The sequence below is a fragment of the Notamacropus eugenii genome, chromosome 2, assembly GCF_028372415.1.
Source record: "Notamacropus eugenii isolate mMacEug1 chromosome 2, mMacEug1.pri_v2, whole genome shotgun sequence".
NCBI lineage: Eukaryota > Metazoa > Chordata > Mammalia > Diprotodontia > Macropodidae > Notamacropus > Notamacropus eugenii.
This window is the reverse complement of record NC_092873.1, coordinates 388,510,438-388,523,083: the sequence shown is the minus strand read 5'-3', so window position 1 is coordinate 388,523,083 and position 12,646 is coordinate 388,510,438. Positions and strand designations below refer to the sequence as shown.

The following is a 12,646-nucleotide window of genomic DNA, read 5'->3' as shown; positions in this document are numbered from 1 at the left end:
TGTATGATCTTGGAAAGTGACTTAACTTCTCTGGCCCTAAGTGTCCTCATCTGTAAAATAGGGATAATAATAGCACCTACTTCCCAGGCTTGTTGTGAAGATCAAAAGAGATAATACATGTAAAGGGCTTTGCAAACCGTAAAATGCTGTATACATGTGAGCTGTTGTTATTACTATGTATCATCATAGAAAACTTTAATTTTTTTCCCCCAGTCTGCTGTATTTGGGTTGATAATTGATATAGAACAAGGGCATTTCTCTTTCTTAGTTTTATATATCTCATTTAGGAAGTTATGTTTGTTATTAGGTTCTTAGGAAACATTGAAGGTCTTCAGGTTAAAGGTTATATCATGTATAATAACTTCGAACAGTTGATCAAAAGATAGTTTTTGTCAAGAGGAAAAAATATTTATAATGATCAAATATATTTTTTGAAGTTTTAAGCTGCTTAAAGTCAGGGACCATATCTTCTAGTTACTAATAAAAATAAGTCCATTAATATATAAGTGATACTCCTTATCCATTATCATTTGGACACATACATTGAGTTATTTTCTAGCAATGGTGATGGTTTTGCTGTGAGTTAAGTACCTTGTCTCTCTTGGTCCCACTTGTGATCAAAGGCTTACATTTGTAAGGTCAAGAGCTAGTACTATGTGTGTGGACCAAGGTTATGGAACAAAACCGGACTTTGACCCATAGGATTTGAATTGAAGACCTTGTGTTTATTAATACCACTAGTTAACTATCTGATATATTTAGCCACAGACTAGAATCTCTTTAAGTTTTCATTGAGCATCTACTCTGTTTGCCAGTATTCTGTTTCTGGAGCATCTAGAGTAACTGTTCTCAATCTTTTTGGTCTCAGAATTAAAAATTATTGAGGACCCCAAAGAACTTTTATATGTGTCATATCTGTCAGTGTTTGCTGTTTTAGAAATTAAAACCAATCAATTTTTATGAATAAAATGGCAATGATAAACCCATTGCACGTTAACATAATTAACATTTTATGCAAAATAAGTGTTTTCTAGAAACAAAAAAAATATGAAGAATGTCAGTGTTTTTACATATTTTTGCAAATTCTTTTAATGTCTGACATAACAGCAAGATTCTCATATGTGCTTCCCTATCCAGGCTGTTGCAGTGTTCCTTTAGTGAAATATATGAAGAAAACTTGACCTCACACAGTTATGTAGTTGAAAAAGGAAAGCATATAATAAACAAATAGCATCTTAATATTATTATCCAAATAGTTTTGATGTCATGGACACACTTTGAGAGCCCCTGACCTTGAGTAATGTTGTGTACATATATTGTTAGTAACCACCATATGATGATGACATCTCTCATTTCTTTATCTCACGTAACATTTAAATAAAATGGATGCCAAATAGGGATACACAAAGAACTATACCTTCCTCAGCACTTATGTCAGTTCATCCTATTTCTGACATTTATGACTTCATTAGTAATGTTCCTACAGCTTTTTGTCAGCTGTCAGTAAATCTGACTTTACAGGCAAAATTATTTTTTATTTATTTTTAATTAAATTATTTTATTTGTTTTTAGTATTCGACAATCACTTCCATATATCTTAGATTTTTTCGCCTCCGTTTCCCCTCATTCCCCCCTCCCTCCCCACTTCCTCCCTGAGATGGTGTACAATCTTATATAGGTTCTACATGTACTTTCCTATTAAATACCTGTTGCATAGAAGAATTAAAACGAATAGGAAAAATCATAAAACAAAACATAATACAAAAGAAAATGATCTATTTCTATCTGTGATCCAATTCCATAGTTCTTTCTCTGCATGAGGAAGGCATTTTGCCTCGAGTCCATTGGAAATTTTTTAGGTCCGTGCATTTCAACGAAGTACTAAGTCTACCAGAAAAATTCCTTGCACACTGTGGTTATTGCTGTGTACACAATTCTCCTGGTTCTGCTCCTTTCACTCAGCATCAGTTCATATAATTCTTTCCAGGCTTCTCTGAAGTCTTCCTGTTCATCGTTTCTCATAGCACAATATATAGGCAATATTTGTTTTGCCTTAACCTACTTTGCAACATGACAATTCCCTGCAACTACTGTTGAGCATTTGAAATGAAATGTGATTTAAAGATGAAACATGTAAGGGCTTCAGCATCATTTTTTCCCTCAACTCTCAGTGAAGGATAAAAAAGTTCAAAGGGATTTTTTCTGATTGTTACTTTTTTAGAAAAATAAATAAACATATGTAATTATCTCTTGGTGCTCTTATTACCAAAGTTGAGTTATAAAAGGTAGATTTTCTATGATGGATAAATTTGAGCTTAAATAGAAATCTAATTTAAAAAACCCAAATTTCTTAAATTTTGTTACAAATATTACATATCATTTTTTCTAATGAAATAGCATTCTTTTCACAAAATTGACTCCCTTCAAATGTAGGTATTACTTGACTGGGCAAGACACAGTTTGGTTACATATTACAAGAAAAAACTTGAACTGAAGGAGGATATTGTTGAAAGACTTTGGATCTACCTGGATAACATCCTGCACAGCAGAAAATTACAGAATCTCATCAAGAATGGAAAGACAGTAAACCTCCATTTTTCACTAGCCAAGGTAACTTCACTTACTCATATTATCCCAAAAATGATTTATATTTTCCCTCACACCTAGTTGCTAGTATCTCACTTCTCAAGGTAATGTGAAATGATTTTCTGTTTGAAAATCAATCAGTAAGCCACTGTTAAGTATTTAAAATGTCAGACACTGTGCTAAGCTGGGCTCTGGAAATACAGAGAGGAGAAAATAGCCCTTGTCCACAAGGCATTTACATTCTAATGGGGGGGGGGGTATAAAAAATAGATACACATAAGATACAGAATAGATAGAAGGTAAAATATTGAGGGCAAGACTCACTGCATTGTGAATCTTATAGACTGTTGCAGTTGAAGGAAGTTTAGCTATCTAGTCACTTTATTTTACAGAGAAGGAAACTGAAGTCCATAGAGATAGAATGAGGTAACCACTAGTGCACAGAGCACCAGGCGTGAAGTCAGGATGACTTGAGTTCAAATCTAGCCTCAGATACTTACTAGCTGTGTGACTCTGGGCAAGTTACATAACTGCTGCCTGCTTCAGTTTCCTCATCTGTAAAATGGGGATAATAATAGCACCCATCTCCAGGATTGTTGTGAGGATAAACTGAGATAATGTAAAACATTTTGCAAACCTTAAAGTCTAAAGGAAATGCTTGTTGTTGTTAAGAAACCCAAGTATTTAATGGAAAGCTGGGATTATAACTCAACTCTCTTGACTGTATGTGCAGTACTTTGTCCACACCACCATGCTTCCTTCCTTTTGACTCATTATTCAACTTCAGGCTTGAATATTTCATTTCTTTCTACCTGCGTAATGAGCGTGATACTTCTTTACACTTGTCAGACACATTGAGAATTGGTATAAAGCTTTTCAGGTAATTAGAGATCCATTTAGTTCTCAGCTGTATTCAGTCAGATTGTATTCCTTACCTATTCCTCTATATCACTGGTTTCTTTCATAAAGAACCAAATCCTTTCTGCTGTTGGGTTCTGCTGGAGGCTGGACCACTATTTGCCAATAATTAGGGAAGTATGTGAGTGGGTGGGCAGGGAATGCTCAGGATAGAAGGAAAGTAGATCAGATCCTAAAACTCGAGGAAAAGAGAGGTAGGCAAAGCCCTAATTGGTTTATTAATAGTGACAGTGACACTCTCTAAGAGACTGAGATGAATAAATGATTCATTTGCCTATCAGAGTTCAAAGTTGATGGAATATAAGCTAAAGATTAGAAATCTGAATTTCAGAGAGTATAGGAATTACTGCTTTCCCAGACTCTAGCTGCTTCCTAGAAGTGAAAGTCCTATGCTAAGCTATATAGTGGTGGTTGTGATTGGGCTTTGGAGTCTCCTGCTAACTCAGCCATCCTCATCAATTCAGGGACCTATATACCTGGTGTCAAAAGTTATTTTTAATTTTCAGGTGCAGATTGGAATGGAAATATATTTCATTATATAATTTTTAATTGATTTTTATAGATAATTGGCTGAAATTTGGATGTGGGAAGATGTGATGGATTCATTTTCCAGAACTGGGGAATGTGCAAGCCAAGGGTCCTTTTGTGAACCAAAGCATGATCTTTTTGCATACTGGCCAAAACAAATGTAAAATGTAATTTTGCTAACCTTAAAAGCACATATTAGCTTAAGGGGGATTCTTTGGAGTGAATTTTGGGCATTGTGATGAGAAAAAGTTCCCCATCTATGGTTTATACTTAGGTTTTATCACAATGTTATGTTTAGTTTAGATGCGATCTTAAAAAATGTTTTGAAGAAAAGGTCTAGTCCCTAGTGTAAAATGAGTTAGGTGATCATTAGAATGGCTTTATGCCACCCTCATGTTGGATTTCCATGCCATTGGAGGCAGTGCCAGTGTTTTGTTATTATCATTATTTTTATTTTTCATCTTCAGATCATAAATGAAAGAATAGCTGAGTTCTCTGCTTCTGATGCTCAAAGAAATGTGTGTGCTGTGCTGAGCTGCTGCCAAGGCATTCTCTCAACGCCTGCTCTTGCCGTTGTTTACACAGCCAAGCACGAACTGATGTTGGAATTATTAAACGAATTGTGCTGGCTGGCATGTCGACGTCCAGAAGAAACCTTCATATCCCAGTTGTTTGAAGTTCTTCACTTGGCCTTTAGTCAGTATCTCCTGATCCAGCGCCAGCAGGTCAATCCAAACCGTGTGTTTGGGGAAGTGATTGGGCATCTATTCCAGCCATGCCTTGTCTTAAGGCACTTGCTTTCTGCTGGTACGTGGGCACAATGTGACCAAGGCCGTGTGCGACAGTACCTGAGCAGAGAAGTTCGGAATCAGATCGAGTTGGTCATTCAGGGTGGAATCTTTCAGCCAGAATTGCTGTCCTCTTACAAAGAGGATCTCCTATTGAATGAGCAGTCAAAGGACAAGAAGAAAGAGGCTATTAAAAATATCCTGACACCAACCAACACCATGATCAATAAATTGGTTGATGTAGGCTCCTGTGAACCATCTTTCCATGTAACTGTTGTGGCTAACTCAGTATCTTTGCTATATAAACTCTTCCTGGATTCTTACTCTAAGGAAGAAAATCAACTCGTTTGTTTCCATTTACTCCCCAAGCTTTTCGGCTGCCTTAGGATTTTGTGCCTGCCAGACGAGGAGGTAGAGTCCCTTTCGCTATCAGACTGGACTAATGAACTTCTGGTTGTAGAACAGCTCCTGAACTTGGTGGCTAACAACAATATCTACAATGTGGCTGCTGACCGGATCCGGCACAAGGAGATCCAATTCCAGTTTTATCGTCAGCTTGCTGAGCTCCTGATAAAACATTCACAGGCCTCTGTGCCAGCATGGTTCCGATGTCTCAAGACTTTGATCTCCTTGAACCATCTGATTGTGGAGCCAGATCTGGATGACCTAATTGCTTCAGCCTGGATTGATGCAGATGTCACTGAGCCTCGAACCAAGAAATCTCAGGAAACCCTCATCAATGCACTCTTCCAGACTTACGCCAGACTCAGACAGGTACCTCGGTTGTTTGAAGAAGTTTTAGGTGTGATCTGTCGGCCAGCTGCTGACCATCTGAGGCAACCTGTTTTGACTTGGAATCTGACAGTAGTGCTTCGGGATTGTCTTGTGGAGTTACCCCCAAATCAGATCCTGGATACTTGGTCCCTTCTGCTAGAGAAGTGCCAGGCATTAGTGCTACCTTATGTGAAGGGTGATTCTGACATGGCCCTCAAGTTGCTGTCCCTGAGTTTATTACTGCACGGTATCTTGTTTAGCATGAGATGTTTGGATAGTGGCACTCCACTACCTGTTGTCAAGTGCACTCAGCAGGTGATGGAGAAAATGCTTCAGGAGGTCATTCAGCCTATGCTTGACCTTCTAAGCAATTACCAGTCCCAGACTTCAAAGCCTGATCTTTGGCTCGAGAAGGTCAGGGATTCTGCACTCTTGCTGTCCTATACGTGGGCAGAAATTGACACTATGCTTAGTTTGAACTGCAAGCAGTATGTTCCTATGGTGGGGTCTGTTACAGACATTTCCTCTGAGAGTTTGAACCTCTCTTCATTCCTTGCAGGTATCAATATGAAACAGTGGGAAAAGGTACAAGAACTTACAAATCATTTTGCCTTCACCAGCAGGTATTGCTTAGAACTACTATATATGCAGAAAATGAAAAGGACGTTAATGCGAATGAGCTTCCAGTCTGATGTAGACCTCCAAACTTTAAGGGACGATGCTGCCTTCATTCTCCATTCTGGCAAAAAAAGCATGAGACAAGGGGAGATAACTATGTGGAATCACCAAATAGGGACATTGAGTGCTTCCTCTTACCCAGTTGCACACTGGCACTTGATTATGTCAAATCTTACAATTCTTATTTCTTATCTTTCTTCAAGTGATGTGACCTATATAGCCAATGTACTGCTTAGGACTTTGCCAACTACTAAAACTCAGGAAAGCTCAGCACAGGAAGAATCATCTATCACAATTGGACAAGTGTCCCAAGCTTTGTTTCACAGTTCCCTTTTTCCAGAAATGCAATCCCTCCACTCTGCTTTCTTAAACTGTGTAATTGAGAGATGCACTAAGATTCTGTTTTCTGGCAACCATAATGACAAGAAACTCCTAAGTCAACAGCTACCCTGGCTTTTTGAAAAGGATCACATAATTATATCACAGTGGGAGCTCCGATCTGAAAAAGAAGGACCTGAATCTTTGGAATCAAAGGAAGAAGTTACTCAGAACTTACTGAGATTAGCAAAGACAGACATCCCCATTATTTTGAAGGGAGACCAACTAGAGAGAATCATGGACATACTGGAATATTTTTCTGTTTTAAAACTAGACTCTCTCTTACCATCGTACCATGTACATTGTTTTCTTCTGTTACTATCCATGGCAACCAACACCAAAGCTGATAGCTCTTGCTTCTCAACAGGGAGTCTCAAATTTCTAATGACTTCTTACCAGCTCCTTGATTACTTGCAAAGAGGCAAAAATGCCCGTTTAATGTTTAAGATCATGTATGCTAGTGATGTATTTGAAGTCATATTGACTTCTCTTCTTAATGTGAGCAAGAGATTTCTCATTGATGTGGACATACCTTCCTGGTTGGAATTCCTCCAGGTAATAGGGTCTTTCTTAGAACATTTTTTTGAGGTGACCATCCAATTGAAGCTGAGTCTGGTCCTCAATTTTGAGAAAATCTTGTCATTTCTCTTAAATTGCACAATATACAAGGAAACAACCTCCGGCAAGCAGTTGAAAAACCGAGACTCCCCAAGCAGACAACTTCTTTTGGTGTCTTTAACTAAATTATGCCAAATTTTGAGTTGTTATGTTGAGCAGAAGAAGTTTTCAAGTAGGCTGCCTGATTTGTTGCAGCAAGCCATCCTCCACACTGGGGTATTTGTCCAGCTTTGCTCAGAGAATGAAGATTCGCTCCCTCCTTCAGTTTTCATTTCATCTGTTACAACGCTTCTTGAAGTTGAACTGAGCCATCAGTCCAGGGCTAGAGAAGTAACATGTTCAGAAGCCAAAGACAGCATGCTGCTTTCCCATACTGCTTTGTATAGGAAAGTTTATTCTTGGATATTGACAGAATTGCCAAGTCTGGCCGCAAATGATCAGTCATTCAAGTTAGCCTTGCAGTTCTTGACACTGTTCTCTTCAATTCTAGAGTTGCATCCTAGTGAGGATACAGTTTTTGTTAACATATTTCATTCCATAAAAAGAGTACTTGCTGGTATGTTGCTTTTTTCTTCAGCTAATTTTGTATTATTGGGAAAAAAAGCTTCTGGGGCTCTTGGCTTGTTTAAAATTTAACTACTTATAATTTTGAAGTCTAGTACTCTTTTTTTTCTTAATGGCCAGCTACCCATTCATCCTTGATTAAATTGGATGGAACAGTTCCAGTTATTCCATTTCACTAGTGATAATGACTCTTTCTTCTCTCAGACTCTTCTGAGAAAAGACTAGTCTGTGTCCAATCTTTCTTAATACAGGCATACTTTGTATAAGGTTGTCCTGACCAATGACCTTTTTTGTAGAGAGACACCATTGTGTGGTAGAGAGAACTTTTGAGTTGGGACCAGGAGACCACAGTTCCATTTGAGGGTCTGACACTTACTAGATGTGTGACCCTGAACCAGGTTTAGCGTCTTTTAGCTTTAGTTTTCTTGTTTGGGAAAGTGGTCTGTTAATGCTGCTTGCATTATCTACTTTGCATCCTTCTTGTAAAACAAGTATTTTTTAAACCTACAAACTATATGAATGTAAACTCTTATTGCTTATAATAAAATCTAACATAGTCATGAGACTTCACTGTAATATCATTTGGCCAATCACCTATTTTTAATGTTATTCCTGGGGAACAATCTTCCCCTATTCTCAGAATAGTTCTTTTAAATGCATAAAATAAAGTACATAAGATTGCAAAGGAAACTAATTATTGAAGTTCAGTTATGAAAATTTTTTTTATAAGTTAAAGAACTCCAGATTAATAATCCCTGAATTAGAAGTATTAAGTAGGATATGCCAGCATTATCATTTGTTTTTATTTTAGAGCTTTTGTGCTCTTAAAAAAAAAAAGGAACATGTTTTATAGGATAGAGGAAACTTAAGGGATTTTCAAGGTTTTTAGCCATTGTGTCTTGTAGTGACTTATTAGGCTATCTTATAAGTAATAGTTGTTGACAGAAAATAATTTACTTACTGACAAGGAATAAAGAGTAACTTGTATTTAGCTATTTACACTATAACTTAGAATCCACGATTTTTGAGGTGGAGGGTGGGGCAGATCAATTCATTAATCTGTTGTAGCTCTTACAATAAAGGTACAGATTTCTTTCTCCCAGTTGACAAACTTACGGCCTGTGAGGAGATGACATATCTTTTCTGGTTTATCTATTGATGGGTACAAAGCTTTGCTTTTAGTTCAAGGCAGGACTGTATTAACAAGTGAATGTTGCAGTCTAGAAAGTGAAGCCACCTGGACTGCCTGGGACCAAAGCCAGAGTTTGAGTGTTGTGGCCTGAATAGCATTAGTATTGTCCCAGTCTTCAAAAGCTTCTCTGTATCTCCAGTTCAGTTGTAAGTTAATTTAAAAGGCTTTGATATCTCTTTGCTGTGTTCTTTTATATCAGTTACTCTAGGAAAGACATTCATCTTCTAATAGAGCTAAAATTTGGTCATTTGTTAAGGCCAATGATAGGGATCTGAAATGGATTGCCTGTTAGAATAGTATCTGAAGTACTGCTTCCTCTGCCCTTTGTTAAATGCAGAAGCTTATCCTTGCCATTTTTTCTGCCTTAACCTTATAGTACCCTGGACTCGATGGTACTCAAAACTCTTATTTCAGTTGCTGAAAAAGCTAATGGGATCTCAAGCTCAATTAGTGTGTTTAGATCAAGAGAGATTATTGTTCCAGTGAACTGTCTTCCATTTGAATCACATGTGGAGTATTTAATTTAGTTTTGGGCACCATATTTTAAGTGGGATATTGACAAACTAGAAAGGAATGTGGTCAGGAAAGTCTTGGGCCTGGAAATCGTGTCAGGAGGAGATGCTTAACTTGGAGTAGAACTGAAATGTGATCACTATCTTTAAAGATCTGGAGGACCATCATCTGAAAAAGATAGTCTTGTGCAGCTCTGAGAATTGGACCATATGAACATAGGCATTGAGCTGGAAATCAGCACTCAGTAAATTCAGTATTCTGAACTCAGAAATCAGTTGGTCCAACATCCTCATTTTACAGATACGGAAACTGAGGCTCAGGCACGTTAAGTAGCTTACCCATAGTCACATAGGAAGTGTTAGAGGTGAGACTTACACTCAGATCCCCTGACTCCAGAGTCAGTGCTCTTCCCAGTCACCATGCCTTCTTAGATTGTAAGCTTTCAGGAGCCTGATTTCAGTTTGGTCTAAGGAAGTTCCTTAAAAAGTATTTAGGGCAGTTAAAAATGGAGTGGATTAACTTGTGAGAATTCTTCGTTACTGGAAGTATTCAGCTCAATTTTCTACCTGTTGGGGACATTTTAAAGTAGATTCATTCATGTGTTTGGTGGGCAGTTGGACTTAGTAACCCTTCAATTTCCTTCCAATGTGAAATTTCTAGGAATATTTTTGTGTTTTGACACTATCAGCTCAACTCTTTAATGTCTTAAATTAGTTCATGTGTTCAGAAGAAAATGATAGCTGTTCCTTAAAAGGTGGTGCATATCCCCAAATCATACCTAGTATAAAAAAAAAAGTCATACCTTGAGTTTTCAGATAATTAAAATGCTTTCTCTTTTGTTTTTCTCTTTTCCTTTGTTTTATACAGAAGAAATCTTTGGATGTTGGGGGTGTGTGTGTGTGTCTCAGTATATCAGTGTGACAAGTGATGAGTCTTTTCTCTCTGTTCACAGATCCTAGAATACAGGTCAGTGAAGATGTGGAACCTCTTATGGTGGCGCTATTTAACCAGCTGCTGGTTGAAGGCACCACTGAGGAGTTCCAGATGATAATGCAGCATATACTCCAGGGACTAGAAATCAGTAACATTTGGAGACCAGATGTAAATGTGAGTGATTCTCTTCTCTGTTTCTGAGATGTTTGGCTTGTTTGTCTTTTTTTGGGGGTGTGTATTTATTTATTACCTGTTCTTTATACAAATGAAAAAGTTTTTGAAATGCTATATCCCTGGATTCATGTCCTGCCTTTGAACGTGCTGGCTGCATTTTCTCCTGAGCAAGTCACCTAACCTGTCAATGCTTTAAGCAACTCTCTTGAGACTATAAGTTTTAGAGCAAGTGTAAATCTTCATTGGCAGAAGAAGTTCATTTTTGAGAACTCTCTATAATAATGAAATCGCAGGTTTGATTAAAAAAAAACAAAACAATGAAACTTGTCTACTTTATTTTTTGTGATCTCTATAACTTTTTCTAGTTATGAATTCTTCCCTAACAAGTGGTCTGAAAAGTACATATTGCTTTCCGATTTTTCTTAACAGTTCTCATAGGTTCTTTCCCCCAACAGTTTATATTCTTGGACTTATCAAACACTGGGCTACTATGTTTAATTGCTTTTGGATCCTGCTAATCTACTTTCTTGTGCTGATTTTTAATAGTTTTTTGGCCAGTACCAATTTGCTTTCTCATCACTTACATTTCCCATGGTATCTCTCCCTCCCAACTACTCTTAGAATCATTCCTTTTATAAATGAGTTAAAAAAAAGAAAACAGTAAAAATTCTACAAACCAACATATCAAAAGATCTTACATTATGTATAGCTTTTCATACCCGCTGTTCCCCACTTCTGCAAAGAAATAGTGGACAGTATCTTCTTATATCTTTTTGGAGGATTCAGCATGCAGTTTTGGTTATTTTTTTGTTATGGCTTCCGTTCACATTGTTGTAGTCATTGCACATGTTTATTTCCTTGTTCCGCTTACTTCATTCTGCATAAGTCTGTGTGTCTTTCCGTGCTTCTTTGTGTTTATCATGTTGGTTCTTGATGCACAGTAATATTCCATTGCATTCCTGTGCTATAATTTGTTTAGCCATTCTTCATTTGGTAGATCAACTTTGTTTCCACTTCTTTGCTACCACAGAAAGTGTTACTGTAAATATTTTGATTGATGTGTGACCACCTTAAAAATTGTTGACTTCCTTGGGATGTATGCCTAATTAGTTCACTCTCTGGGTCAAAGGATAGAAATTTAGTCACTTACTTTGCATAATTCCAAATTACTTTTCAGACTGATGGTATTAATTCCTAGCTCTACTAAAAATGCATTAACATGCCCATATTTCCACAGGCCCTCCAACACTGACTATTCCCATCTTTTATCATTCTTTCCAATTTACTGGGTGTAAGGTGGGACCTCACTTTTGTTTTGACTTGCATTTCTCTTTATTATTAGTGATTTATAACATTCATATGGTTATTAATAGTTTGTAGTTCCTCTTTTGAAGCCTGTTTATTCATATCCTTGACCATTTGTCTATTGAAAAATAGCTTTTGGTTTTAAATATTTCTGTTATTTATATATAATGTATATCAGACCCTAAATCAGATTTTAGATATAAAGATTTTTTTTACCCAGTATGATGTCTTCCTTTTTCTTAGTTGCATTATTTTCTTCAGGCAAAAGCTTTTTAATTTCATAAAATTAAAATTACCTATTTATCTTTTATAATTTCCTCTTTTCCCTTGTCCATTTAAGAATCTTTAGCTTAGAAAGGTATCTATTATCTTTTTTTATTTTAAAAAAACACTTTAATCTTTAATATTTAGGACACATATCCATTATAAATTTATTGTGGAATAGGGTTTAAAGTGTTGGTCCACACCTATTTTTTGCCAGACTACTTTCAAGTTTTCTCAGCAGTTTCTTTCCCAGATTTTTTTTAAGGTTTTTCCAACACTCAGGTTGAGTTGTTATTTCTCTTTCTTCCTTATTTAGTATGTTCCATTGAGCTACTTTTTTTTTAAACTGTTGCCAAATGGTTTGATGATTGCTGCTTTATAATATAATTTGAAGTCTAGTGGTGCTATTTATTTCCCCTCTTACCTTTTTTGT

At 36.8% G+C, this 12,646-nt stretch overlaps 1 protein-coding gene across 1 annotated transcript in view; it reads left to right on the top strand.

The window, feature by feature from the left end:
* Nucleotides 1–12,646, top strand: part of URB2 (URB2 ribosome biogenesis homolog) — a 45,600-nt gene that overhangs the window by 1,914 nt on the left and 31,040 nt on the right. Inside the window, exons 3-5 of the mRNA XM_072647467.1 lie at nt 2,434–2,610; nt 4,500–7,824; nt 10,490–10,644. Coding sequence (XP_072503568.1) covers nt 2,434–2,610; nt 4,500–7,824; nt 10,490–10,644 — 3,657 coding nt within the window. The remainder of the gene's footprint in view (nt 1–2,433; nt 2,611–4,499; nt 7,825–10,489; nt 10,645–12,646) is intronic.